The sequence below is a fragment of the Varanus komodoensis genome, unplaced genomic scaffold, assembly GCF_004798865.1.
Source record: "Varanus komodoensis strain SLA01 unplaced genomic scaffold, ASM479886v1 scaffold22, whole genome shotgun sequence".
NCBI classification, from domain to species: domain Eukaryota; kingdom Metazoa; phylum Chordata; class Lepidosauria; order Squamata; family Varanidae; genus Varanus; species Varanus komodoensis.
This window is the reverse complement of record NW_025335606.1, coordinates 19389773-19415925: the sequence shown is the minus strand read 5'-3', so window position 1 is coordinate 19415925 and position 26153 is coordinate 19389773. Positions and strand designations below refer to the sequence as shown.

The 26153-nt window shown below is 45.9% G+C and overlaps 1 protein-coding gene across 7 annotated transcripts in view; it reads right to left on the bottom strand.

Moving 5' to 3' along the window:
- The window catches only part of LPAR2 (lysophosphatidic acid receptor 2), a 63488-nt gene that overhangs the window by 24049 nt on the left and 13286 nt on the right, over window positions 1–26153 (bottom strand). The window contains exons 1-4 of one of the 7 annotated variants that reach the window (XM_044431601.1): window positions 3600–3963; window positions 1060–1100; window positions 894–979; window positions 642–697 (exon numbers count right to left, since the gene is read on the bottom strand). The exons of 1 other annotated variant lie outside the window; for it this stretch is intronic. Coding sequence is in view for 2 of the 6 variants with exons in the window: in XM_044431598.1 (XP_044287533.1) it covers window positions 894–907 (14 nt within the window). In the remaining 4 variants the exon portion in view is untranslated. Of the gene's footprint in view, window positions 1–641; window positions 698–893; window positions 1101–1546; window positions 1748–3599; window positions 3964–26153 lie in introns of those variants that run through there. 5 more of the 7 variants (XM_044431598.1, XM_044431603.1, XM_044431599.1 and 2 more) reach the window with 5 other exon arrangements.

Below are 26153 nucleotides of genomic sequence, written 5' to 3'. Positions count from 1 at the left end.
GCTGCTTAGGAGAGAGAATGGAAAACAAAGCTCATTGGCATCTTCTTTCCTACCCACATCAGACATAAATTGTCATCCAGTCTCACTCTCAAAATACAAACCAGTCGCACCCACTTATGCTACACTGCCATTACAACTGCTGACATATTGCGTATTTGTTAGAAGATCAAGAGGTCAGCCAGTCTCCTACCAAAGATCAAGAGTAACTTTGAAAGCCAACATCCAATTCATAATTTTCATACATCTTCCCACACTGCACACTTCAAGCTGTCGCTCTGCTCTGCCTGACTCTTCTTGCTTACTACAGCAAGAAACCAGAGCAGACTTGACCTCACAAGTAGGAGGAAACAGACAGCACAGCTGAACTGCAAAGAGCAAAAGAAAGCACACATAGGAACTTGTCCTTATTAGTGTGATGGCAGAACTACAAAGGGGGCAGGGCTCTATGAACCTGATGATCACCAGCTTATTTCACTGCAGCTCCTATCACTGTTTAATGCACATTGTTCATTTTTCTCCTCTTCCCCTTTCCATTGTTCTGACCTGGGCCAGCCTCACCATTAGACGAACTGGAAAAGCTGCCTTGGGTGTTGGATGCTAGAAGACAGAGCTGCAGGTGCTATGCAGCCTACATCACATACCTTAATCTAGCTAGTCAGCCTCAGGTATGCTGAAGGACTCTGTCCTCTCGCCACTGCTGAAGAAAGATTCAGTTATCCCTCTGGTCCCTTTCTGTATGTGGAACAGGGGTGGGGGATTTAATTGTTTACTTCAAGCAACATAATGTCTTTGGTGGGCCCTGAATGTGACCCATATTAGGTCAGCACACAACCCAGAAACTGAAGATTGAATACCGATGAACTTTTAACAAAAACCACACAGACGTGCCATACCTTGGTTTCTGCATTTCTGAGCAGTTTAGTCACTGCTCCAGTTCACCCACAGGAGAGGCAGCTGTCACAGATGGTGGTCCAAATTTCTGTTTCACACACAAGAACCTTTCTAAGGCCCAACTTGGTAAATGGGAAACACAGAGAGACATTGGGGAATTGCACCTACACATTTTCTGAAGCTCAGTCCATCTGCAGTCTGAAAACACCCTGCAATCCAAACCACTTTATTAAATAAAGCAGACCATGTACAGCATTCTGCCTTTAAAATGTCATTTAACAACCTGGAACTTAAATCATTTTGACTGCACATAAGAAAAGGAATAATCCCCTCTCAAGAGTGCACTTAATACAACCCCCCACCCCTGCATTCTACCTATTCTTTTAAGTATGCTTCAGAGAACTATTACAGACTGATACCCCAGTTAGCTCACACCAGCCCTCAGCTGTTCAGAACTTTGGAACTAATTTAGCCCATCCAAAGACAATAAATTAAGCGATGATTTCTTTAAAAGTAGGCAAAGGATTGGTCGGCTGAAAGGAAATAAACTTTTGCAGGGGAAGGGGTTAGGCGGAGTCAGCATCATAGGAAGCTACGGTCAGGCACTCCCCCCCACCCCTACCTCAATTATCAGGAGACCAGGTTTTGTATGTACCTCTTGCTCTGGCCTAGGAGAGTGAGCAAGGGAACAGGCAGAAGCAGTGAAGGGGTAGAGCGGTAACTAACACTGCCTGCTGTTCCCCGGTTCTCTGCTGGGCAAGGAAGTAGATAAGATGAGGAAGAGAAGAAGCAGGAGCTGGTAACAGGGGCAGCAAAGTAGGCCAATCAGATGAGGGTGTCATGCCTGTAGTCAGCACTGGGTCAGGGAAAAATAAATGAGACACTGTAAAGAATTCCATGCCTGTGGCAACTTGTTCTTTTCAAGCAGCAATCCTATGACTGGATTGGGCATAGTTCCCACTGAATTTAGTTGATGGCATGCTTGTAGCGTATTTAATAACAGGTTCTGTCCCTATGTTCTTAACTATGCTTGAATGAGACTGTTATGTGACATATTTAATAAGGGAAATTAATTGCTCATATTAATAGGATTAATTTGCAATTTATGGACAAACTCCTAATGGAACATCTGATCCCCGGGGTATGTACATGCATGTCTATTACATTCCATTTAGTATTAGCTCAAGCAGTTACAAGCAAGAATGATATTTGGAAGGGAAAAGCAGAGAATATTCAAGCATGCCAGGAAAGCCCCATATCTGTGCTCAACGTAAGTTGTGCAAATTTGCCTTAGCAACTGGACATTTTAAAGAATGTCAGCTGTTTTGGCAGAGATGAACTGCACACCGACGGAAAAAAAAGCCAAGAAAGCAGGAGATGCCATTGCCTTTTGTGCACAGAAAGAAACTTGAAGCCTGACCCAACACCTCTTTTGGCTTCTGAGGTACCTGGCAACTTTCTGTGCATCACCAGGCACTTACTGACAGCTATGAACAGCTCTTCCTTTGCCAAGATTGACACCAGATTCTCAAACGAGGGCTTGCTGCAAAAAATAAAAACCACAATCCAACCTAACAAGGAACCCTGCATTTAAAAGTCACTAGATCTTGTGGGGAAGAGCTAGTGTGGACCCTGCTAAAAACAGTTCCTGCACTGGCCAAGAACAGTTTCCTATGTGCTAGTGGCTATTGCAGACTGTTGGCATGCATGATATGGCTTCCTCTCAATCTCAGCTTTTATTTTATACCCCCTCCCACTTCCCAGGGGTATTTTGTATACTAAAACAGCAGCATTTACATGCTCACAATAAATTCAGTGTATAGCTGCAAAAATATGGGCCAGAGCCTGCTGAGCACAATGTGGAGTGAAATCTCTTTGATCAGTGAAGCCAGCATGATGCAAGAGAGGAAAAAGGTAGAATTATGCAAAAGGACAGATCAGAGAATTAACCTTTCTTAGAGCACAATTTGGATCAAACAGGTATACATTTTAACATACATGTAAGTTCGTGTGCAAATGCACACACAACACATCGGCACAGCTGCTATATGCAGCCTGCTTTATATAGCCATTTCTCCCCATGATTTTATACATGGGATGGAATTGTACTGGGTGGTATAGAAGCATTTGTTCAAAACCTTCAGTTGGCCCAAGACTATTTCAAAATTTGATTGAGAAACTATGATGCAGATCCCCACCCATGCAGTAGCTGTCAGTCAACATCCTTCCAGCTGGGGATGTGTGGATTTCATTAAATCTGTTCTGTCAATGTTACACAGGTCATTAGCTGTCTCGCATGCCATCTTCCATGCATTGATGGATTCATTTCTGTTTTTCATTTCAGACATGCTTGAGAATTTTATTCTAAGGCACATAAGTTTGCGTGCAAATGCACAAATGCAGACACAACACACTGTGTTAAATGTATAGCTTACCGCTGCAATAATTTTTCTTTTCCTTTATCCTTCCCCGAATTTCCTCTGTCTGTTCTAAATGAGTGCCACCATAGCATAGGGATCACTATAGCATTGCTTCTCTCTCTCGCTCTCTCACACCCATGGCATTTCACGGGGAGGAAACCTGGCACTCTCCAGATGTTTCAAACAATAATTGCCATGAACCCCAACCAATGTTCAGGGAATGGAAATCCAAAACAACTGGAGAAGCACAAAATATCAGGCAGGAATTAAACAAGAAACTGTACTTACTTGGTTCCAGATTGACAGTGCAGTTTTAAAGACTCATCTTTGCTGGGGGAGAAAAAGGCTACAACTGATATTAACTAAAACATCTCCACCTTTTGCCTAAACATCTAATCTGTGTTACCAGGAATAAAGTGGGCAAGAATTTTCTGCTTTGCGTTGAAGTCATTGTGTGTGGAAGAAAAACAAATGGATGCGGATTACAGAAATGAGAAGCTGATAGGGAAAGAGGAATGACGGAGTTCAGCTGAGCTCTTCATTTCACTCCTTCAGTTTTGCTGAAGATGCAGAACTCTGGGGACAAGATAGAAGTTGCCCAGATCTGATAAGAAACTCTTCCTCAGGAATATTTCCTCCCCAAGCTGTGGGTGCAGGAGATGCCGTCGCCAGAGATTTTCTGTTACCACAGCTGTTCTGCCTCAGAAATTATCAAACAGCACCTGTGTGGGATTTGTTTATTGCTCAGTAGCCAAGCAGCCATCCAAGAGTACTTCCATGTTGATATAGCTGTAGCTGCCTGGCCTTTCTCTGGTGCTTATTATAAGTGCCTAGCTCCAAGACAGGCGCCTCATGCAAGTTCCAAAGCGTGCTGATAATGCAAACAGGGAGCTGTTATAGCAGAGGCTAAGTATAGTATTTGGCCCAGACTTTCCTCCATAATCCCCACACAGATGCAGAAGACAAATTATGAATTCTATTCTGTACTTTCCACTCCCCCTTTTAGAAAAGGGGAGAGCTATAAAGCATTCAGCCTTTACTTTTGTCACTTTCATTGTATGGTTAATATTATTTTAATTATGAAATCATTTTTGGTTTCTGTAGTTTTATACCGTGAAAAACCCTTCAAACTAACTACAGGGAGGGTGGCATACAGATATTTTAAAATATTTGTTTGTTTGTTTGGAGTTTTTTTATGCCGTCCCATTCGCATAAGCCTCGGGGATGGCTTCCAGCACAATAAATAAACAAGCATAAAAGTAATACATATTAAAATCCGGATTCACCCTGGCTGTAGAAATTAAAACCACTAAATATTTATTTATTTTATATTGCGATTTATATCCTGCCTTTTTCCTACAAAGGGCTCAAGGCAGCTTACATCATCTCTCCTCCTCCATCTTCTCCCCACAACAACAACCCTGTGAGATAGGTTGGGCTGAGAGTCTGTGACTGGCCCAAAGTCACCCAGTTGGCTCCATGGCTGAGCGGGGACTAGAACCCAGATCATCTGAGTACCAGTCCCATGCTCTTAACCACTACACCACACTGGCTCTCTACAATTATTAAAATATTGTTTAAATAAAAAGGTCTTGACTTGGCACCAAAAAACAAATAACAATGGCACCAGGCGGACCTCTCTGGGGGGGCGCATTCCATAAGTGGGGTGCCACTGCAGAGAAAGCCCTCCTCCGGGTATTCACCCTCCTAATATCTTTCACAGAGGGTTCCCGGAGGAGGGCCTCTGCCGCCGATCTCAAAGGGCAGGAGGGCAAATATGGAAGAAGGCGTTCCTTTAGGTATCCAGGTCCTAAGCCGTTAAGGGCTTTGTAGGTGATAACCAGCACCTTGAATTGAGCCCAGACTTCCATGGGGAGCCAGTGAAGCTGGTAGAGGACTGGGGTTATGTGAGAATCGACCATTTCTCTATTTTGCACCATCTGAAGTATCCGGACTGTCTTCAAGGGCAGCCCCACGTAGAGCATGTTACAGAAGTCCAATCGGGAAGTAACCAATGCATGTGACACTGTCGCTAGGCGATCGTCCTCCAGGTAGGAACGTAGCTGATGGATCAACCAAAGTTAAAGGAAAGCAGTCCTCGCCACCACAGTCAATTGAGCTTCCAAAGACAGCTCTGGGCCGAGGAGCACTCCCAAGCTGTGGACCCTGTTCTTTAGAGGGAGTGCAACTCCATTCAGGACAAGGTCCAAGTCACCTAGCCTGGAGTCCGAACCACCCACCAACAGGACCTCCGTCTTGTCTGGATTGAGCTTCAGTTTATTGGCCCTCATCCAGCCCATTACCTCGGCCAGGCACCGGTTCAGCACAGCCACTGCCTCACTTGGATCGGTTGAAAAAGAGTGGTAGAGCTGGGTATCATCAGCGTACTGATGATTCTGCAACCCAAACCTCCTGATGACCTCTCCCAGTGGTTTCATGTAGATGTTAAATAACAAGGGGGACAAAATGGATCCCTGCAGAACTCCATGGCATAGCTGCCATGGCACAGAGTCATAGTCTCCCAGCACCACCGTCTGGAATCGGCCATTGAGATAGGAGTGGAACCACCACCATGCGGTGCCTCCAACTCCCAATCCCGCTAGCCTATTCAGAAGGATACCATGGTCGATAGTATCGAAAGCTGCTGAGAGAACCAGGAGGACCAACAGGGACACACTCCCCCGTCTCTCCTTGCACAGGTCATCATACAGGGCGACCAAGGCAGATCAAGTAAGTCCTATCTAAGCCAATGCCAATTCCAACCCCAACCCCTCCCCTGCACTAGGGCATTTGAAAGAAGCACCACAGACCTTGCATTCTAAGCAAGTGTTCTCCATTTCAGCCCCCACCACTGCAGGTAGAGCTGGAAAATACCCAATCTGAAACACCAACAAAGCACCATCAGCTGAGACAGATGAGCTTTCTTCAAGGTGGTGCCCTTCAGATGTTGTTGAACTGCAGTTCCCAAGAACTATGACCATGTTGGCTAGAGTTGATGGCAGTTATAGCTGAAAGTTGGCATTTAGGAGGGCTGGTGTCAATGAACCAGACTCGATTTAAGGAATCTTCTTGTACACTTCAGGGGGTAGGATGGGTGAATGTATGTTGTTTACCACTAGTTGTATCAAAGGGAGTATCCTATAGGTGTCCAACAGTAATTCCTACAGTAACTCCAGTTCTTGTTTTGGAGAATCGCACCAGCTTTCTTCACAAGTTATAGATTCTGAGTAATGAAATACCATTGGAAGTAACTGTGCCTGCAGCTTTCATGCATCACAAGTCTACAGGATTTCCTTTCTTGATCTAATGAACTGTTATGCCCACAATCATCATCAGCACACACACACACTTCTATGCGCCTTTGGCAATCACTATCTTATCTGTATCTGTGCTACAAATAGATAAGTCCTTATCCTTTTATTCTTTATTCACTCAGTCCTGCACAACATCTCTCACAGGGTGAAAAGCCCTAGGAAAAAGGAGAGCAGGAGGGAAAGGAAAAATTAAGAAAAAATATTTCCCCACTTCCCCAATTTTCTCTGGGAATAAGCATTTCTTTTTCTTGATTATTCATCCTCCTCCTCTCAGGCTGTCACATCTTTTAGTCCTGACTTCACACTTATTCACAACAGAAAATGTGCACAAGGAGGAATTTGGAACAGCTACCACAAAAACATCTCTCTTGTCCTTTTGCTGTATAATAGGAGTTCCAAATCTTTCTTAGCAGTGTAGAGATAAGTAAGAGTAAAGATAAATAAAAATTATAAAATAATCACAAAGAACTGCAACTGGACTAGCATAAAGAACAACATAATAAAGTTGCCATATCCAGCTTAGTATAAAATGGTACTTCTCTCCCATTCCTACCCTGCTAGTAAATTAACTGGCTAAAATATGAGTATTTCAACTAAAGCTGCCTATGTATTGCAATCACTAAACCCCCCAAAGTGCTTGAGTTCGAACTTCATGAGCCAGAACAGATAAAAAACAGGCCTAACTCCAAAGAAAACATTTAAAAATACAAACCACTTAAGAGATTTTCTCAGTCATGCTTTACGAGCATTTTCTCTACACTTAACTACTAACAAAAGATTAACATTTTCATTTTTAAAAATAGATGGATAGAGGTTGAGCACCTAATTTCTAAGATCTGAGAGTACAAGGAGGACCTCACAGAGGTCATATATTTAATGCTAAAGTTGCAAGGAATACTAAGAACCCCATTCTAATGTCATCAGACTTGTATCATTTTAAACGTACAGTGGTACCTTGGCTCACAAACGTCTTGGTTCATGAACAAATCGGGTCAGAGGCCCGTGGCTCTGCTTTGCTGCTCCTGTCTTTCCTGCAGGAGCGTGCCTCTGATCAGGCATGCCTTCCCTGCACAAAAGCAGCTGGGATCATGGCCATCTCCCCACCCCCAACTCACCATTTGCGCCCATCTCTCCCTCCCCCAGTGCGCCCATGATCACACCCATCTCTCCCCCCCCCCCGACCCCCCAGCGTGCTGGGATGACAGGCAGGCGCCTGCAGGGATGACAGGCACATGCAGGGATGACAGGTTGTGATCGTGCTGTGGGGGCGGGGGGATGGCAGCAATCTTTGTTGTTGTCACTTTGCGTCACATTTTTCTGATTTAAAAAATGGTTACAGAACGGATTAAACTTATTTACATTGAACCTTATGGGGAAATTTAACTTGGTTCATGACCAGAGTCCTGGAACAGATTAACTTCGTGAGACAAGGTACCACTGTATCTCTACTCTGTAAAATCAAGAACAGTCTTGTTCACATGTAATGACAACTCAGAGTATGAGCCTATAGTGTCATCAAATTGTTGATTATCCTACATGCACACCCTATGTTAAGGCTTAACTCTAGGTTGACCACAAAACAAGCCAGAATCCACAACCCAACAAAAAACATTGGTCCTCTTCCTGGGTTGTTTAGGTTGCTTAAGTTTATTATCAATAATAGTAACAGTAAACCACAATGCAGATGTATTCAGATGTAACAACAACCCATTCAGCAAGCGTCTACAATTCAGTGAGAACACACAGTTCAACAACAACCCACAATTCAGTCCATGCTCTGCATGCTCATTTTGATCACTGTATCACTGACATCACAGACCAGTTGCAGGAATAGACTCAACAACCATTTGGAATACAAGCATTTCAAGCATGACTACATCACACATGCCTTAGAGCACATAATGAAAATACTGGGGCAAAGGATGAAACCTCCATCATGACAACTGGAATAGCATTTGTTAAAAATGATCAGAACAGATAGGATACCCCTGATAAACAACAGTTAAAATAAAAGATAAAAACTTAAACTACAAAGACTGACATACACAGAGAAAAAAATACAACCAGTGCCCATTCAATAACACAATTACACCTAACAACATGGTGGGGGGACACAATGTGAAAGGGATGAGTAAGGTAATTTTTGACACTGGAATGATCACTTCATCACCTGCCACAAACCATAACAACCTCTAACCATATCTCCCAAATGCAGTAAGGACAAGAGAGAGTTCTACCTTTAAAGACAGAGAAAGGAGGTTGTTTCTAAAGACAGCCTTCATCCACAGTCAAGGTTCAGAAAGAAGATAGGAATGTGAAGACTTGCACTACACAGTGGAAAAGTTAAATAAAACCCTGCCTGTCTCTTTATTTAATTGTTCTGAAGGAGGGTGGAAACAAGGTTATAGTGGGAAGAGCTGTACCTGTTGAAATTCCAAAGATATGGAAACATTTATATCCAGTATTGAACCTGAGTGGCAGGTTGTCAGCTTTTCAACCGGTCCAGGTGACTATGCCTTTCTGCCCTGCAGAGATCAGCAGGTGACACTGTTTTGCCTCCAAGCTGTGTGAAGAGAGACAGCTGCTGTTTTTGGCAGACCAAACTGCTTAAAGGCACAACCATGGGCCAAGCCATGGTGCTGCCACTGCCCTTTCTCCTTCTCCTGTCAGCTATTCCACCAAGTGGTCAGGATCTAATTTAACAGGGGGAATATTGCGAACGCAGAAGTGTTTGAGAAAGCTCTGGCTGAAGCCACAGACTAACTGCTGCCTGAGGAGAAACACAGGCAAAGAACTTCCACATTCCCCTTGGTTTAGCAAAGCCAGAGCTCACAGCCATGAAGTGCTGGCATGTGCGGATCAGCATCTTCCACCCCTCTGAATTCTCCCTTTCCTCTGAGCTTAGCTGTAATCCTCACAGTAGTAATAAAGAAAAGAGTTTGCCTCCAAACAACTTGTTTACAATGCAAAGTGTTTCCAAGTGGCTTGGTCTCCAGTGGGCAGTGAAGACACACCAGGTTTTTAAAACACCTGTTTCCTTTGGAAATTAAAACTGCTAGAACTGGCTGGCTGAAGTGGAGCAAGACTCCTACCTGAAGTCTTGGAAGTCTCCTTAGAGCAAGGGTTCTCAAACTTTTCCACCAGGAGGCCAGTTGAAAGCTGCTGGTGCTGGGAGTGGGCCGGAAAGGTGGTGTCAGTGGGTCATGCAGGCCAGTGCGAGGGGGGAGCATGTGCGGGTGCGTGTGCTGAGGTGGAGGTGGGGCGCGAGGCGAGGCGAGGCGTGGGTGGGCACATTCCGCAAGGTGGGTGCACGAGGCATCGGCTTGCTCGCTTGAAGATGGTTTTCTCCAAGTGAGCAAACTACTGCCTCCCCGCGCGCAGGGCAAGGTGGGCAGTGGGCGCATGTGCAAGCGTGGCATGTCCAAATGGGCATGGTGGGCCAGATCTGGCCCCTGGGCCATAGTTTGAGGACCCATGCCTTAGAGGCACAGCAAGAGCAACTGCACTTTGAAAAATACCACTATGTTTCTGGATGGCACCCAGTGCCTGCTGCCTCAGGTAACTGCTTGATTCCCACCTAACAGTAGGGCTGGCTGTATGGATCTGCTAGGCTGAGAGACTCTCTTGCTGAACAATAGAAGGGAGGAAAACAAAGTACACACTCTTCTGAGATTGGCTGAGTGGGCACCTTATGCTAGCAGGAGCCCTGCCCTCACTGCTGCCTTCACCTAGTTTTGGGCTGGGAGATGTTCTGGAGACTGCTGGGGGAAGGAAGGAAGGAAGGAGAAAGTAAACTTCCTGGAACTTCCTTCCACCAGCCCACTGAAAGTCCAACATAACATTAACTGATGTACCATGATCTTCACCTGCACATGTGGCACAGTAGTGTTGTAACCTTTTATTTACAACTTTTATTATTTTATTTTATAATCTACTATCTCATTGTTTTATTGTTACTATTTTATGGCTTTTAATATTATGTTATGACCTACTGTTACAACAAGAAATAAAAGTACAACACCTGCACCAGATGAATTTCTGCTTTCCATGTACCTGTTAATAGAAGATGGGGGGAGGGGGAGGTGATCATCCTAGGCAGGTCCTTTCTTAAACTGGGTTGCATCATTCCATGGGGCTTGTAGAGAAAGTTCTAGCTCTCAGAATCTCCCATTGCAGTTCCCAGATTCTTTTGCAGACTGATATGCAGAAATTAAGCAGGAGATGCATTTATCATCATTGTCATAGAATCATGGACGAGTTGGAAGGGGCCAAGAAGGCCATCAGGTCCAACCCCCTGCTGTTGAAGGACACCAACTTCCACCATGCCTCAGATGGCTATGCAGTTTCTTTTTCTCTGTGCCAGGAAAGTTTTGCTCAGTAAATGTTAGGCTGTACTAAAGAACAGCACAGAGTGGAGTTGTAGGCACTTCCTCATGATCATAAAGGGCAGAACCTGGTTTTAAAAACAGAGCAGGAAAACAAACTATTTTAATTCATGGGTCCTATATTTCATTCTGTTAATGTTCTCTGCTTAAAATTGTAAGTGGGGGTGCTGGATCAGAGCAAAGGGTTACCTGGGCTGTTCTCCTAATGAGCAACTAGCACTGCACTTGCCATGGGAAACCCAAAAGCAGGACCTGAGCACAACAATGGCAAACCCCTGCCCACATTTCCTGGTGAGTGATACTACAAGGCTCCTGATATTGGAGGTGATACAAAGGCGTCCTAGGGTTTGGTAATAACACCAGGGTTGCCATGTCATCCAAACCTGGACAACATGACAATCCTTAGGGCAGCTCAAACAATTACAGAGCCACATGGCAATAAATCTTTGCTGCTCTTACTGAGTGGCTGGCAGGCAAGCACTGCTGAGAGCTGCCCTAAGGTACCCAAGGGGCAATTGGAAGCAGCTGTTAGAAGGCTCCCCAAGGCATGGCCTACCACCACCACCAAGCAGCATGCTCTGGTCAGCTGAGCTGTTCACAGGTCTGCCCTTTCAGCTCATAGCTGCAGCAGGGCAGGGAAGCCTCGACTGGCTTGGCTGACTTGCAAGTCATTTGACTGCAGCTCCTGCCATGCTTTAGCAGCACTTTGGGTTAAGGGCAGGGGTGGTATGGACCAAAGCACACACACCCTCACATCCTTCACAAAGACTTGCTGCAAGGCAGAAGAAGAGATGTTCACTCCTCCTTGCTACTGTTACACAAGAGGAAGAGGTGCTAAGACCTCAGTCACCCAGGGCCAGGTGAAGCCTGTCAGTAATCCCTGCTCCTCCTCCACCTCCATTCCCAACTGTTCCTGACCAGGGCTAGTAATGGAGGGAGAGAAAGCTCATTGCTTCTTCAAGGTCCCCTTACAGGAGGACTGGGGGTTAGGGGGAGAAGGCAGCCCTACCCTTGGTGTGTTCAATCATCTTGCAGGTGCACCAAGGCGGATTTGAAGTCATCCTCTACAGCTTTCTACATTGTGTGGCTTGTGCTGTGTGAAGACTCCCGCTGATAGACCTGCCCTCCAAGAATTTGTCTATTCCCCTTTTTAAAGCCATCCTTGCTGGTGGACCTCTTTACAAATCATGGCCACAAAATCCATGTGTCATGATTGGTGCTGCTTCTTACAACCCTGGGCTCTCCCACTTGCCACAAGTTTGACTGCATCCCATTCTAATATGAGGCAAGCAATAAACCTGTAAGCCAAGGGCAGGTGATTTGTTGCTGTCCAGATGTCTGGCCTACCACTCCCATCAGCTGTAGCCAGCATATCCAGTGGTGCAGGATGATGAGATTTTTAGGCCAAAACATCTGGAGAGCTACAAGTTAGTCACCCTTGCTGCGAAGGCCATACTGGCTCATCTTTCATAGGATATCACAGATAACAAAATGTATGCGACGTCTTGGGAAAGCCAATGGAAAGCTGGGTTAGAGCTGTTAGAGCAGGGGTCTCAAACTCGTGGCCTGCGGGCCAATTGTGGCCCGTGGGACAATATTTTGTGGCCCCCACTTGATATCAAAGTTTAGTGATAGTGCAGCCCACACGTTTTTCTCACATGCACCTGCATGAGTCATTACCCTGGGCGCAATGTTCCCTCTAAGCTGTGCGCCGGGATGGGCGGGGCACAGGGGAGGGGCCCTGTGGCCTTCAAAGCGCCGGCGGCACCCAGGCTGGCCTCCGGGAGCGATGCGGGATGAGCAGCCCACCACCACCATGGTGGTTGGCTTTGGGCGCTCCCGGAGGTTGGCCCGGCAGATACCGGCTTACTGTGGAAGAGTTTTGCTGGAATAATAACCAATGGAGCGCCATCAAGGACAGGGAGGAGAAATGGAGTCGTGGCACTTGTTCAAAGAAAATTGGAAGAAGAGGCTGTGGAAGAGGCCATTGCTCTGCACTGCATTATCCATCAGCAGGCCCTTTGCAACAAATGCCTGAAGTTTGACAATGTGATGTCTGACGTGAAATGCATCAACCATATCAGATGCAGGGGCTTAAAGCACCAGCAGTTCTGCGCCTTTTTAGAGGAAATAGAGTCAGCATATGAGGATGTGCTCTACTACACCGAGGTATGTTGGCTTAGCGGGGGAAACGTCTTGAAGAGGTTTTTTGAGTTGAGAGCAGAGGTGAAAATCTTCATGGAGAAAGATGGGATGGCTGTTCCTGTACTAAGTGATCCCAAATGGCTCATGGGCTTAGCTTTTCTTGTTGACATCACACAGGAGCTGAATGTACTGAACAAGAAATTACAAGGCCAGGGGCAGCTTGTCAGTGCTGCCTATGACAATGTCAGAGCATTCTCCACAAAACTTGTGTTATGGAAAGTCCAGCTTTCTCAGACAAACCTCTGCCATTTCCCAGCATGCAAGGCACTCACAGATTCTGGCACACCATTCAGCAGTGAGAAGTACACTGATGCCATTGTAAAGCTACAGGAAGAATTTGTTCACAGGTTTGCAGATTTCAAGACACACAGAGCCACTTTTCAAATTTTTGCTGACCCCTTCTCCTTCGATGTGGAAGATGTCCCCACACCTGTGCTTCAAATGGAGCTAACTGACCTGCAGTGCAATTCTGAACTCAAAGCCAAGTTCAGGGAGGTGAGTGGAAAAGCAGACAAGCTTGGATAATTTTTGAGAGAATTGCCCCTTACCTTCCCTGAGCTTTCCAGGATGTTCAAGTGGACCATGTGCCTTTTTGGGAGCACCTATCTGTGTGAAAAGCTCTTCTCCACCATGAACTTTAATAAGTCAAAGTTCAGGTCCAAACTTACTGATGAGCATCTTCAAGCCATACTGAGGGTCTCAGTTGCTTCCTCCCTCAAGCCAAATGTGGCTCAGCTGTGTAAGAGGAAGCACTGTCAGGTCTCTAGCAGCAAGGAGTAGGAGGAAGTAAGAGAAGCCTATGTTATGAAGAACCGTTCATGGTCTGAATTATTATTAGTAAAGATTGAGAAGACTGGATCAGTTGTACTTTTTTTGGTATACTTGAAATCCGTTTTTTGTGGAATACTTGATGTGGCCCAGTCTCACCCAGACTCTACTTCCAGCGGCCCCCAGGTAAGTTGAGTTTGAGACCCCTGTGTTAGAGCATCAGACTACAACACAAAGTGCTTGGGTGCAAACCCCCACTCAGCCACTTCACTCACAGACAGTGCAGTTCTGTAAATGCTCACTCACTGGGTTCAGTGGGACTTATTCCCAAGTAGACGTGCGTTGGATTTCAGCAGAGTAACCTTGGGCTTGTCTGTCTGCCTGCCTCTCTTTCAATCTATCTTACCATACAGGTTGCTTTGATGATAAAGTGAAGGACAGAAGAAAGAACCATGGACATTACCCTGAGCTCCTTAGACTAAATGTGGGGGTGGAGTGAGATTTAATAAATAAAACTCTTCTGTAAAGCCTGATGCCATCTCATCCTCCCTTTCTCCTGCTTTGCCTAGGGAAATGACACATTCATGCTGAGCAACAGCTAACAGGAGCCAGGCCCATAAGGGAATTTGCCATCCCAAAGCCAGTGTGTGTTTGGTTGCAGAATATTTCCTTTGGCACCTGGCTGCCACCACAGAGTTGCCTGATGAGCTTCTGATGAGCTAATTAGGCAGGCAAAGTACATTATGTAACTGCAAAATAACACAGAAAACAGATGAGAAGGAGTGCAGAAATGACATGCCACATTCAGCAGCTCACTTTTTGCATCACTTGCACCCAGCCAGAAAACAGCCACAAAGTATGTTCAGATAGTGTTCACTTTTAAACAAAGATGTCTTGAAATACCACCACTAATTGGATTGGATTTAAAATTACTTTCCAGGACTGCCTAAAAATACATAGCCTTCCCCAACCTAGTGCCTTACAGATGTTCTGGACCACAACTCCCACCATGGCTGGCTGGGGAATGCTGGGTATTGTAGCCTAACAGAACTGGCGGTCATCAGGTTGGGGAAAGGCTGACAAATTAGTGTTAGTGCTGCCTGGTCTTACATAAGTTTCAACATTTCCCAACTAGAGAATTTATAGAATTTCTATTTTTAAGCAGAAATAAAGATGACCTGGGCCACAGAGTTCATGCAAGAAAGCATTACGTGGAAATGGGAATGAAAATTGCTGTGACAATGGAAGAAGCTTTTGGTTTCACACTTATCTCAGTAGTGTGTCAAAATTCCTAGATAAATTTTGACATATCAAACAGCTGCTCAAGTTTTGTGAGCAAGTTCAATTAAAAGACAAACAAAAAAACCCCAACTCCACCCACAAAATATGTGTCCACATAATATTGATGGGCCCATTCAATGGAAAACAAACGGTGCTTCTTTTTCTCTGAAGTGTCTGTGTAAGCACACATTTGGATTTGATGCCTGCACAAAGACAGGGTTAGGAGTATTACTGAGAGGACATGCTGCTTTTATTTCCCACCTTTTTGGAGGAAATGGCTAGGCCTCTGATGTTCCACACATGGGGGTTGGATCCCAACTACCATTAGCACCAGCTCTCATCTGACATCCCTCTTAGCAGTAGCTTATGTAGCCCCATCTCCAGACATCCAAGACAGAACTGAAATGGTGTTGCACTCCTCTGTGCTGGGAGAAGGCTTTGACACAGGGATGGGCAATTGGTACTTCTCCACAGCCATTGTTGGACTGTAACTCCCATCACTTCTAGCCCACATAACCAGTGGGAAAGGATGTTGGGAGCTGTAGTCCAACAGGCACCAAGCCACCTACCTGTTTTAAAAGATCTTGCTACTTTCCATTCAAACACCACCTTCTCCCCAATTCTCACAACACTGCGTAATTCAGCTCTCTTTGCCATGGTTCATAGCAGCTCACAGAGCTTGCTCTAGTTTTCTCCACTACAAATGAGCTTCAGTAAGTCTTCTCTCCTTCAACAAGGGGCTTCTTTTATTTCTGTCCCTTCAATAAATGCAGGGCCAGCCCAGCATGCTTATTCTCTTGCCTGAAGCAGAACAGCAAGTGACCCTTCCTGTCAAGGTCTGTAGTATCTGCAGTTGACATGCCACTTATCCCACAAGCACTCCTCCTTCAGAGTAAAAGACACAAATAAGAATTTGCTGCTCTTTCAGGACACCAAAATCAGCTCCCTGAGGTGGCTGCCCCACTCTGCCAAATGGTAAAGCAGGTCTTGGGACACATTCATGTATAGCAGTCATTTTGATAGTCAGGACCAGCAACAAGGGTTGGCCAAGGCAGCCAGTTTCTGGGAACCACACCATCAACTGGAGTCCCTGAAGCTGTACTTGAGTGTTGGCATTTTCTTTAGCCTTGTGTGCAGGTTCTAAAGTGCCCAAGGATGCCTCCACAATCAGCAGAGAACTGGGAGGAAAAAAAACTACCCTTGGTGATACTACTGAGTTCTGGATGTGGCTACTATTGCCTTTCTTCTGTCCTTGGAATAGGCCAGAAGTAGAACTGGAAACCTCTCCTTCCTTGGACCCACAGCTATGGTGTTGCCTAAGGGGCTCACAAAACCTAGAGTCAGCTTTGCATGTGGCAAAGACTTGGGACTTTCAGCTCCACAAAGTGAGCTCTGAACTTCTGCACCATGCCAATAATTTATTTTATTTTATTTTATTTTATTTTATTTAAAACATTTCTATGCCGCCCCATTCACCGAAGCCTTGGGGCGGCTCAAAACATAAAATTAAAATATAATGCATCCAAATATACAACCAATTAACAATATAAAATAAGTCGCCCTGGCCAGATGAAATAAGCAAATAATATTAACAATTAAAACGATGTTTAAATAAAAAGGTCTTCGACTGGCGCCGAAAAACAAATAACGACGGCGCCAGGCGGACCTCTCTGGGAAGCGCATTCCATAACTTAGGCGCCACCACAGAGAAAGCCCTCCTCCGAGTACCTAGCCTCCTAATTTCTTTCACGGAGGGTTCCCGGAGAAGGGCCTCTCCCGCAGATCTCAAGGGGCAGGCGGGCGTATATGGATGTAAGCGCTCCTTCAGGTAAACAGGACCCAAGCCGTTTAGGGCTTTATAGGTCATCACCAACACCTTGAATTGGGCCCGGACTTCAGTGGGAAGCCAGTGAAGCTGACGGAGCACTGGAGTCATGTGAACATAACGCCCAGTCCCCGTCAGCAGCCTGGCAGCTCTATTTTGAACCAATTGAAGTATCCGGACCGTCTTCAAAGGTAGCCCCACGTAGAGCGCGTTACAGAAGTCAAGTCGGGAAGTCACCAGCGCGTGTGTCACTGTCTCCAGGCAGTCGTACTCCAGGTAGGGGCGCAGCTGATGTATCAGCCGAAGCTGAAGGAAAGCGCTCCTCGCCACTGCTGTCACCTGAGCTTCCAATGAAAGCTCTGGGTTGAGGAGCACTCCCAGGCTGCGGACCTTGTCCCTAAGAGGGAGTGCAACCCCATTCAGGACTAAGTTCAATTCACCCTCTCTGAAGCCCGATCCGCCAACCAACAGGACCTCCGTCTTGTCTGGATTGAGCTTCAGTTTATTGGCCCTCATCCAGCCCATTACCTTGGCCAGGCACCGGTTCAGCACAGCCACTGCCTCACCTGGATTAGTGGAAAACGAGAGGTAGAGCTGGGTATCATCAGCGTACTGATGATTCCGCAGCCCACACCTCCTGATGACCTCTCCCAGCGGTTTCATGTAGACGTTAAACAGCAAAGGGGACAAAATGGATCCCTGTGGTACTCCATGGCATAGCTGCCATGGTGCAGAGCCATAGTACCCCAGCACCACCTTCTGGAATCGGCCATTGAGATAGGAGTGGAACCACTGCAAAGCAATGCCTCCGACCCCCAATCCTGCTAGCCTATCCAGAAGGATACCATGGTCGATGGTATCGAAAGCCGCTGAGAGAACCAGGAGAACCAACAGGGACACACTCCCCCTGTCCTTCTCCCTGCACAGGTCATCGTACAGGGCGACCAAGGCAGATTCAGTACCGTACCCGGGTCTGAAGCCGGACTGAAATGGGTCCAGATAATCAGTTTCATCCAAGAGAGCTTGGAGTTGTCCCGCCACCACCCGCTCTAACACCTTGCCCAGAAACGGGATGTTGGCCACTGGTCTATAATTAGTGGCCATCTCTGGACCCAGTGACGCTTTCTTCAGGACCGGTCGGACTACCACCTCCTTTAAAGGGGCAGGCACCAGACCCTCCCTCAGAGAAGCGTTAACCACTTCCAAGATCCAGATCCCAATCCCGTGCTTGGAATTATTTATTAACCAAGACGGGCAAGGGTCCAATAGGCAAGTGGTGGGACGTACTCGTCCAAGCACCTTGTCCACATCATCAGGCCGCAATAACGGAAATTCATCCAATAATTCTGGACCAGACGGCAGCATTGGTGTCTCCCCAGAAACCTCTGATTCTGTAGTGGTGTCTAGCTCGTGACGAATCTGAGCGATTTTCTCCCTGAAATGCATGGCAAAGTCGTCACAGCGGGCCTTTGAGGGTGGAACCAGATCTTTCTTAGGACCTGGACGAACCACGCCTTGCACCACTCGAAAAAGCTCTGCTGGACGGCATTTTGAAGAGGCAATGGAAACGGAAAAAAACTCTTTTTTGCCGCCCTCACCACCACAGCATAGGCCCGATAATGGGTTCTCAAGTGTGTCCGGTCAGATTCATCCCGTGATCTCCTCCACCTACGCTCTAGCCGTCTCCCAATTGACTTCGTGTGCTCAATGCACTGGGTATGATATAGCAGAAAGCAATCAGAAAGGCCCAAATGATTGGGCCCCCATCTCACAGGATGGTTAACCCTTATTTCTGAATGCCCTCAGGATGCCAGGCCCTAAGCATAAGAGCTGTTTCCCTTAGTAGAAGGTTGTAAATGTGGCTTGTCATTTTGTCACAGAGGCCATAATTGCTAGAAAAGTGAGACTGAACTTTAAAGTGTCTATGGTGGTAGGTAGAAAAGCCCTGGACAAGGTGACAACATGTTTTTAGCATAGTATTCTAACCACTCCATAAGCTGGGTATATGGCTTCCATAAGCCCCACAACATATTGACCTTCTTAATCCAAACAATTCTTAACAGGTGCCTATGGTACCAACTCCAAGTGGGAGGAAGGACAATTGAATGAGTCAGATTTCTCTCAGGAATTTTCTCCCCTTCCCTGGTACATTTCCATAAAATAGAAACAGAGTGAGTCAGAAGGAGCAAGTCAGAACAGAGCGACAACAGCAGGGGTAAAGATATAGCAGGCCCTCCAAACAAAAATCCAGTTTTCTTTCTACCTTTCCTTTGGCAGTTGTTTGCTGGCTTATTTCGATCAAACCCCACCATTCCCAACCATTCTTTAGTCTAGATTTCAGTCCCAGCTGTGTGGGTTATTTCACTGGTGAGGCAGTGTGGCAGAATGGAACAGTTTGCTTGTTCTTGTGCATGTAGCAGCAACTTAATATGCAGAAACTGACAGCTAAAGCTTTTGGCAGCGTGGCAATGACCATGATGATTGATCAATGCAGGAATGGGCAACTTGTGGCCCTCCAGATGTTCTGGCCTCAAACTTTCATGATGCCCCACAATGGGTTCAATAGTGCTTAAGGGAGCTGTAAGTTGAAGCATCTGGAGAGCCTCAAGCAGGCAATCCTTGAACTAATATTTGCACTTCATGCCGCCCTTAAAGGCACTGTTCCAGTGGCTAGCTGAAAAAAGACAATCCTACCAGAAGAAAAACTCTCCTTAGGGTAGGAATTACCAGAATGTGCTAAGTGATTGTGAATACCCAACCAAACTGGTACTCAGAAAATGATAGGGTAGGAGAGTTTTCAGCTCCTGGTATCTGCTGGATGACTTGATATGAATTGGTTATTGTTCAGTTGCTGTACATCTCTGCAACAGGAATGGTATGAAGGTTCCTTTTCCATTTTAATGAGGGGAACTGAGGTTTATCTCTGTGTATCAGCATATGCAAGTCTAGAAGCAGCTACTGGTGGTTAGTAGCCACTTTCTTCCCTTCACAGGTTCTTGGTTACTCCTGCACCATGGCAGAAGTTCAACAGGTACAACTTTCCCTATCACAAGAACTCTTTAGCAAGAAAAGCTATATTTGCTTGTTGGGGGCAGGGGAGGAAATACCTACATCAAGATGCAAAATCTAGTTTGGGTTAATAAGAAATTCAAAAAGTATGGGGGCTTTTCCCCTTGTCATGGAGCTGTGGGGAAAAGCCAGAAACTAAAACTGCAACACCTGTTCAAATTCTCATTGTCATGCAGTTAAGGCATAAGAACCTTCAGCAATGAAGGAAAACTTCCAATTCAGAGCAAAAAGCTGTCATTTTGTATATAATGCCATGTCCCATGCTAGCAAACAAGCTGGGTAGACTGAAACTTCATGCAGCAAACATGTTTAATGAGTTTGTTCCTATAGCAAATGTGCAGAATATAAGGAACATGTGTATGGATGTAAATCTTTAAATATCCATCTCTGGGAATCCTGGCCCAATCAGAATTTAGTATGCCAGAAGAAGGGATCTTCTTTCAGTGCCACATTCAGTAACAGAGAAACCCTCAGGGGCAGGTGGGGGCAAAATACCTGCTCACTGTAATTTAAGGACACAATCCTATGCATGTTTAGACGAAAAGGAGTCCTACAACTCTCAATGTGCCTACAAAGAGCTTTAAGACACAATCCTACATATGCTTAGATAGAAAAAAGTTACAGTATATTATTCTCCTTATGTCTGGCTAGGGTTGTCCCGAGATGCCAAGGCATGTGAGGACGCCATATAAAAATTTTAAACAAATAAATAGGGCATGCTGGAAAATGCAGGATTTTTGACTGTCTAAACATGCATATGATGTGCCCTTAAGCTCTTACTCCTAAGGCTTAGGGGGATTTAAAATTTTTAGAGTGGAGGAAAAACTGCAGAAAAGCCAGGAAACTACAAAATAATTGGTGGTTGGGAGAAAAGGGGTGGGCCTTTTGAGGAACCTCCATGCTGAAGCTCTAAGCTAGCAATTCCCCACCCATACTGTATTCATATGCACATATGTACATCACCCACTGCAGGGAAATGCTCATGTACACTCAGCAGAAAGTTTGCCATGGAAAACCTTGGCCAATCTGAACTTGACCATATGTGCTCCAGCTGAAATGAGGCTCTTCTTTCTGCCATAAGCTTTGGCAGTGGATGAAAGAAGAGGCTTGAATTAACTTGAAGATAACATTAGTCTGCCTTTGGATCCTTATGTTCCAGCAGCAGAATCACAGAGCACCACTGAGCTCTGGCTTGATAGTTCCATCCAGTCAAAACAATGAAACACTCCAGATACTAAGATACTGGGGTGCGGTCAGTCTAACAGTTCCATTGAAACAGGACTCCATACCGCCTTGGGAGGAAACCCTGACATCTTCAAGTTCATCTCTGATTATGTTCACTAAAGGGATGCTGTCTTAGAGAGATTTAAAGTAAGCTAGTGGGTTGCTTTCTTTAATACGAAGGTGGAGACCAAGTCATAGTATTTCTGCCAAAGTTGATGGCCATAGTTACTGATGATTCAGAGTTATCACTCAAATCTAGGAGGCAATAGGGTTTGTGTGTGTTTTTTTTTGTTTTTTCCCTCCACGAAAGAGCTTCTGTGACTACCTGATGCAGTCCCACCCACTGGGTATACCAAAGAACAGCCACAGATGACTGTGAAAGGCTCAGCAACTAAATTAGAACCTAGGTAATTGCCTTTGCAACAGCAGCTTCTAGTCTGTTGTTAAACTCTCATGAAAAACCAGTTTTTGGCAGAGTCTGTCCTGGATCCCTCCTTCATCAGTACCTAGGTTTACAGGCCAGCCAGTTTGAGAAAGCTGTTGTAGAAGACTGGAATCTCATGCCTGGGGCCAGATCCAGCCCTCCAAGGGTGCCTCAATGGCCAAACCCCTCTGCCTGGTCCCATGTCCTTTCCCCCAATTATTCAGTGGTTTCCTGGTTCTCCCTCCTAAAACTTTGCAATGCCTCTTCTAAGGCAAGGAACAGGCATCCCCAGAGAAGGAGGGGCTTAACAAGATTACCACCTCCCCAGTAAAATGAATTTGGGAGGCCTTTGACTTTAAAGTCTTCAACCTACTCTGTTTCAAAGACTATAGTACCAAGTGGGTGGTATGCATGTAAAGGCCCAATTGTGCACAAGATATTCCATCCAAGTTTAGATTTCCTCTCTTCCCCTCTAGAGTTGGAAACTGGCCTGCACATGTAACACCTCTGAATTCACTGAGCATTTCCTGAGCTTTGACAAAACAGGTCCATTTCTGTCCTGCTCTGTTGTCACTACTGTTTCCAGTCCTCACCACAATGCTTATGTATAAGCAGAATGCTTTGTGATTGATTCCTTGCTGTCTAGTTTAACAGTTTGGCTTAAGGTAACACAAATGAGCCAGGATGGGGAAAGAACTCAATTCAAACTGGAAACAGCTATGCTGCAGAAAGCCAAGAGTGCTTGCATGGTGCCTTTCCCTGCCCCTATATCCTTAACACCAGTCTAAGAAGTTTTGCAAGCTATAGCCTTCACTCCTTGGTCAAACTGACCTTTGCAACCTCCTCCCTCTGCAAACAAACCGCATGGAAATGCAATACAGGAGAAAAAAACCCAGTTGGTTCAAAAGCTTTAAAATGACTACTGCTCCTGAATTCTTCTTGTTTAAGGCCTATCTTGAACATTCCATGGCTTTCCCTTTTACAGTAAGAAAGGATATAATTATTATTAATTTCATCTGTAAACTTCCCCATAGCTGAAGCTCTCTGGGTGGTTTACAACAATTGTGGAATACAATAAATGCAGCACAAAATGCAAATGATATACAACATCAGAAAAATTCACTTTAAAAATGGAAGGCAAGCAATTAATACAACTAGATCAGTTAAAAGCAGCTAAGGTAAGTCCAGGCCCCATCCATATGCCAATAAGAGTTTTTAAATACAATTAAATGGGTCTGCATAGGGAGAAGTCTTAACCTGGCATTAAAAGGTTAATAAAGTTGGCACCTGGCTGGCCTCTGTGAGGAGATCATTTCAAACTTAATAGAGAAGGAAGGAGACATTAGTGTCAAAACTTTCCCAACAGAATACAGACATTTGGGGCATTGGGGAGAGTCTCATTTCAGAGGGGGAATGTGGGCCTAAAACTTTCCCCAGAGGCTGCCAACTTCTCAACACCTACATGATTTACAGCAATTATCAGGTAATACATATTTATCACCTGGACCCTGTCAGGGCATTTAAAATAGAGCTACAGAGGCTGGTTGAAGCATACACAATTCTATTGTCTAGTCCCTACAGAAGAAAGAACACTGGGAGCTGAAAGTTTATTCACATTTGTAGAGTTCCCATCCCCCAGCAGTGGGCTTCGGTGTTGTTTTATGAAGAATTCTGTGACTTTGCTACATATGGGCTTGCCAATTTTTAAAACAGTTCATTCACTTCTCTTTAAACTTGATTGTTAAAAGCTTTAGGGCACAAACCCACTGATTGCACCCTTGGTGATCAGAAGCCCCTAAACTCAGAGGCCTCCAAGCCCTATGGAGAGTGGCAGAAGTGATTGCCTGTTTCCCCATCCTCTCACCCTGCAGATTTCACTAGACCAGCTTTTTAGCCTGCACTTTGGCAAGGCAGGGAAGGAAGCTCAGAATAACTCCCATCCTGGCCAGTCAGGTCTCCCTTTTTCCTTCCCCCCACCCCATATCCTGTGTCCTTTCCCTTTTAGTTATCTTTTCTGATATTGGAGAAAGTCAGGTTACTTACCTGTAACTGTCTTCGAGTGGTCATCTGTGCAGTCACACATAATGGGTACTGAGCCTGCGCAGTGCCTGTTGCCAGCCAGAATACCCAAGCGGCAACGGTTTTTGGCAGGAACTCTGTACCCCTCCCCCCTGGTGCTATATAAGGTGGAGCGCCTGCCATTTTCCTCAGTCTCTGGAGACCGGCAAATTGCCCCCTAGCAGAGCGTGGCATCTAGTAGGGGAGTCGACAGAAGGAGACTACCATCCCATCCCTCGACACCAAGTGGGGCCGGAGGGCGGGTTGTGTGACTGCACAGATGACCACTCAAAGAATGACAGTTACAGGTAAGTAACCTCACTTTCTTCTTCGTGGTCTCTGTGCATCACACATAATGGGTGATTAGCAAGCTTCACTCACCGGAGGTGGGTCGGTGTCATCAGTGGAGGATGGATGGAAGGATGGCCTGTCCAAAGGAGCAGTCCTGCCTGGCCCGAACATCCAATCTGTAGTGTCTGATAAAGGTGCAGGGAGTTGCCCATGTAGCAGCTCTACAAATGTCCAGCAGTGGGACGCCCGATGGGAAGGCTGAGGAGGCTGCCATGGCTCTGGTAGAATGGCCCCTGGGAGCAATGGGAAGATCTATCTTGGCCAGTTGGAAAACCAGTTCAGTGGTTTGTACTATCCATTTTGATAGTCTCTGGGCAGAGAGATGTGCGCCCTTATCAGGTTCGGAGTATTTGACGAACAGGCGTTTAGTTTTCCTGAAACTCTCTGTGCGTGACTGGTAAAAAGCTAGGCACCGGCGTACATCAAGGGAATGAAGAGATTTCTCTATCGGGGTGGATGGGGACGGAAAGAATGCTGGAAGCACAATGTCCTGGTTAACGTGAAATGCTGTGGCCACCTTGGGGAGAAACGCTGGATCTGTATGCAGAACTACCTTTTCCTTGTGGAAGTTCAGGTATGGTGGGTCCACACGGAGGGTGGAAAGTTCGCTAGCCCTTCTTGCTGAGGTTATAGCGACCAAGAAGACTACTTTCCAGATAGCAATCTTAACTCCATCGTTGTGAGGGGTTCGAAAGGAGCTTTGGTGAGTGCATGGAGAACTACAGATAGACTCCAAGTTGGTACCGATGGACGGATCGGAGGATGGAGATTTTGTAGTCCCTTAATGAAGCATCGGATGAGCGCGTAGGAAAACACGGATGAACCCGACAGAGGGCCATGGAAATGTGATATAGCTGCTATGTAGACCTTGACAGAGGTGGGTTTAAGTCCAGACCGATGCAGAGAAAGCAAAAAGAAAAGGATGTTATCGATAGACGCCGATTCCGGAGTAAAACGGTTAGTTTCCACAAACATGGTGAAACGTTTCCACTTTGCTTCATACGATCGACGAGTGGACGGTCAAAGGGCAGACTGTAGGATGAACTCGATTTCCTGAAGAGATGACGTAGCTTTGGAGGAGAGTTGAGTGAGGTCCCTCGGTACCGACTGACACTCTGGCGTCAAAACCGAGGTATTTTGCCGAAGTACGTGAGGGTTGGCAGAAGCAGTTAGTGCAGGAGCCATGCGGTGAGTTTGAGAGTGTTGAGGTCGGGATGAAGAATTGTCCCTCTCCCCTGTGTAATCAGGTAAGGGATTTGTGGCAGACAGAAGAACGTGTGCCTTGATAGTCTGAGAGCAGTCGAGAACCAGGGTTGACAGGGCCAGCATGGTGTAATGAGGATGACCTGTGCTCGGTTCCAGCCAGCCTTCTCCAGGGTGTGGGTGATCAACAGAATCGGTGGAAAGGCGAACAGAAATGAATTCGACCAACTCACCATCAAGGCATCTCCTAGTGAGTTTGGACCCGTTCCCATCCTGGAGCAGTAGGTCATGCATTTCGAATTTGAAGCTATCGCAAACAGGTCTATTGTCAGAGTACCCCACCGGGTAAACAAGTCTCTGCAGCCTTGGTTGTCCAATTCCCACTCATGGGTTGACGACATCTTCCTGCTCAGGGTGTCTGCTTCTTGGTTGTGTATTCCTGCCAGATGGATTACCATGAGCAAAATCCCTCTGGGGATACGCCAGTCCCAAATCTGTATGGATAACTGAGCCAGTGGTACCAATTTTGTACCGCCCTGTTTGTTCAGGTAAAACACGGTAACTGTGTTGTCAGAGGCTACCTGTACCGATCGGTTCCATAATGTGGGTTCGAAAGATCATAGTGCCTTGAAAACTGCCAGCAACTCGAGAAAGTTGATGTGATTGGACTTCTCATGTGCTTGCCACGTGCCCTGTGTTCCTAGGTTGGAACAGTGCGTTCCCCAACCCATGAGA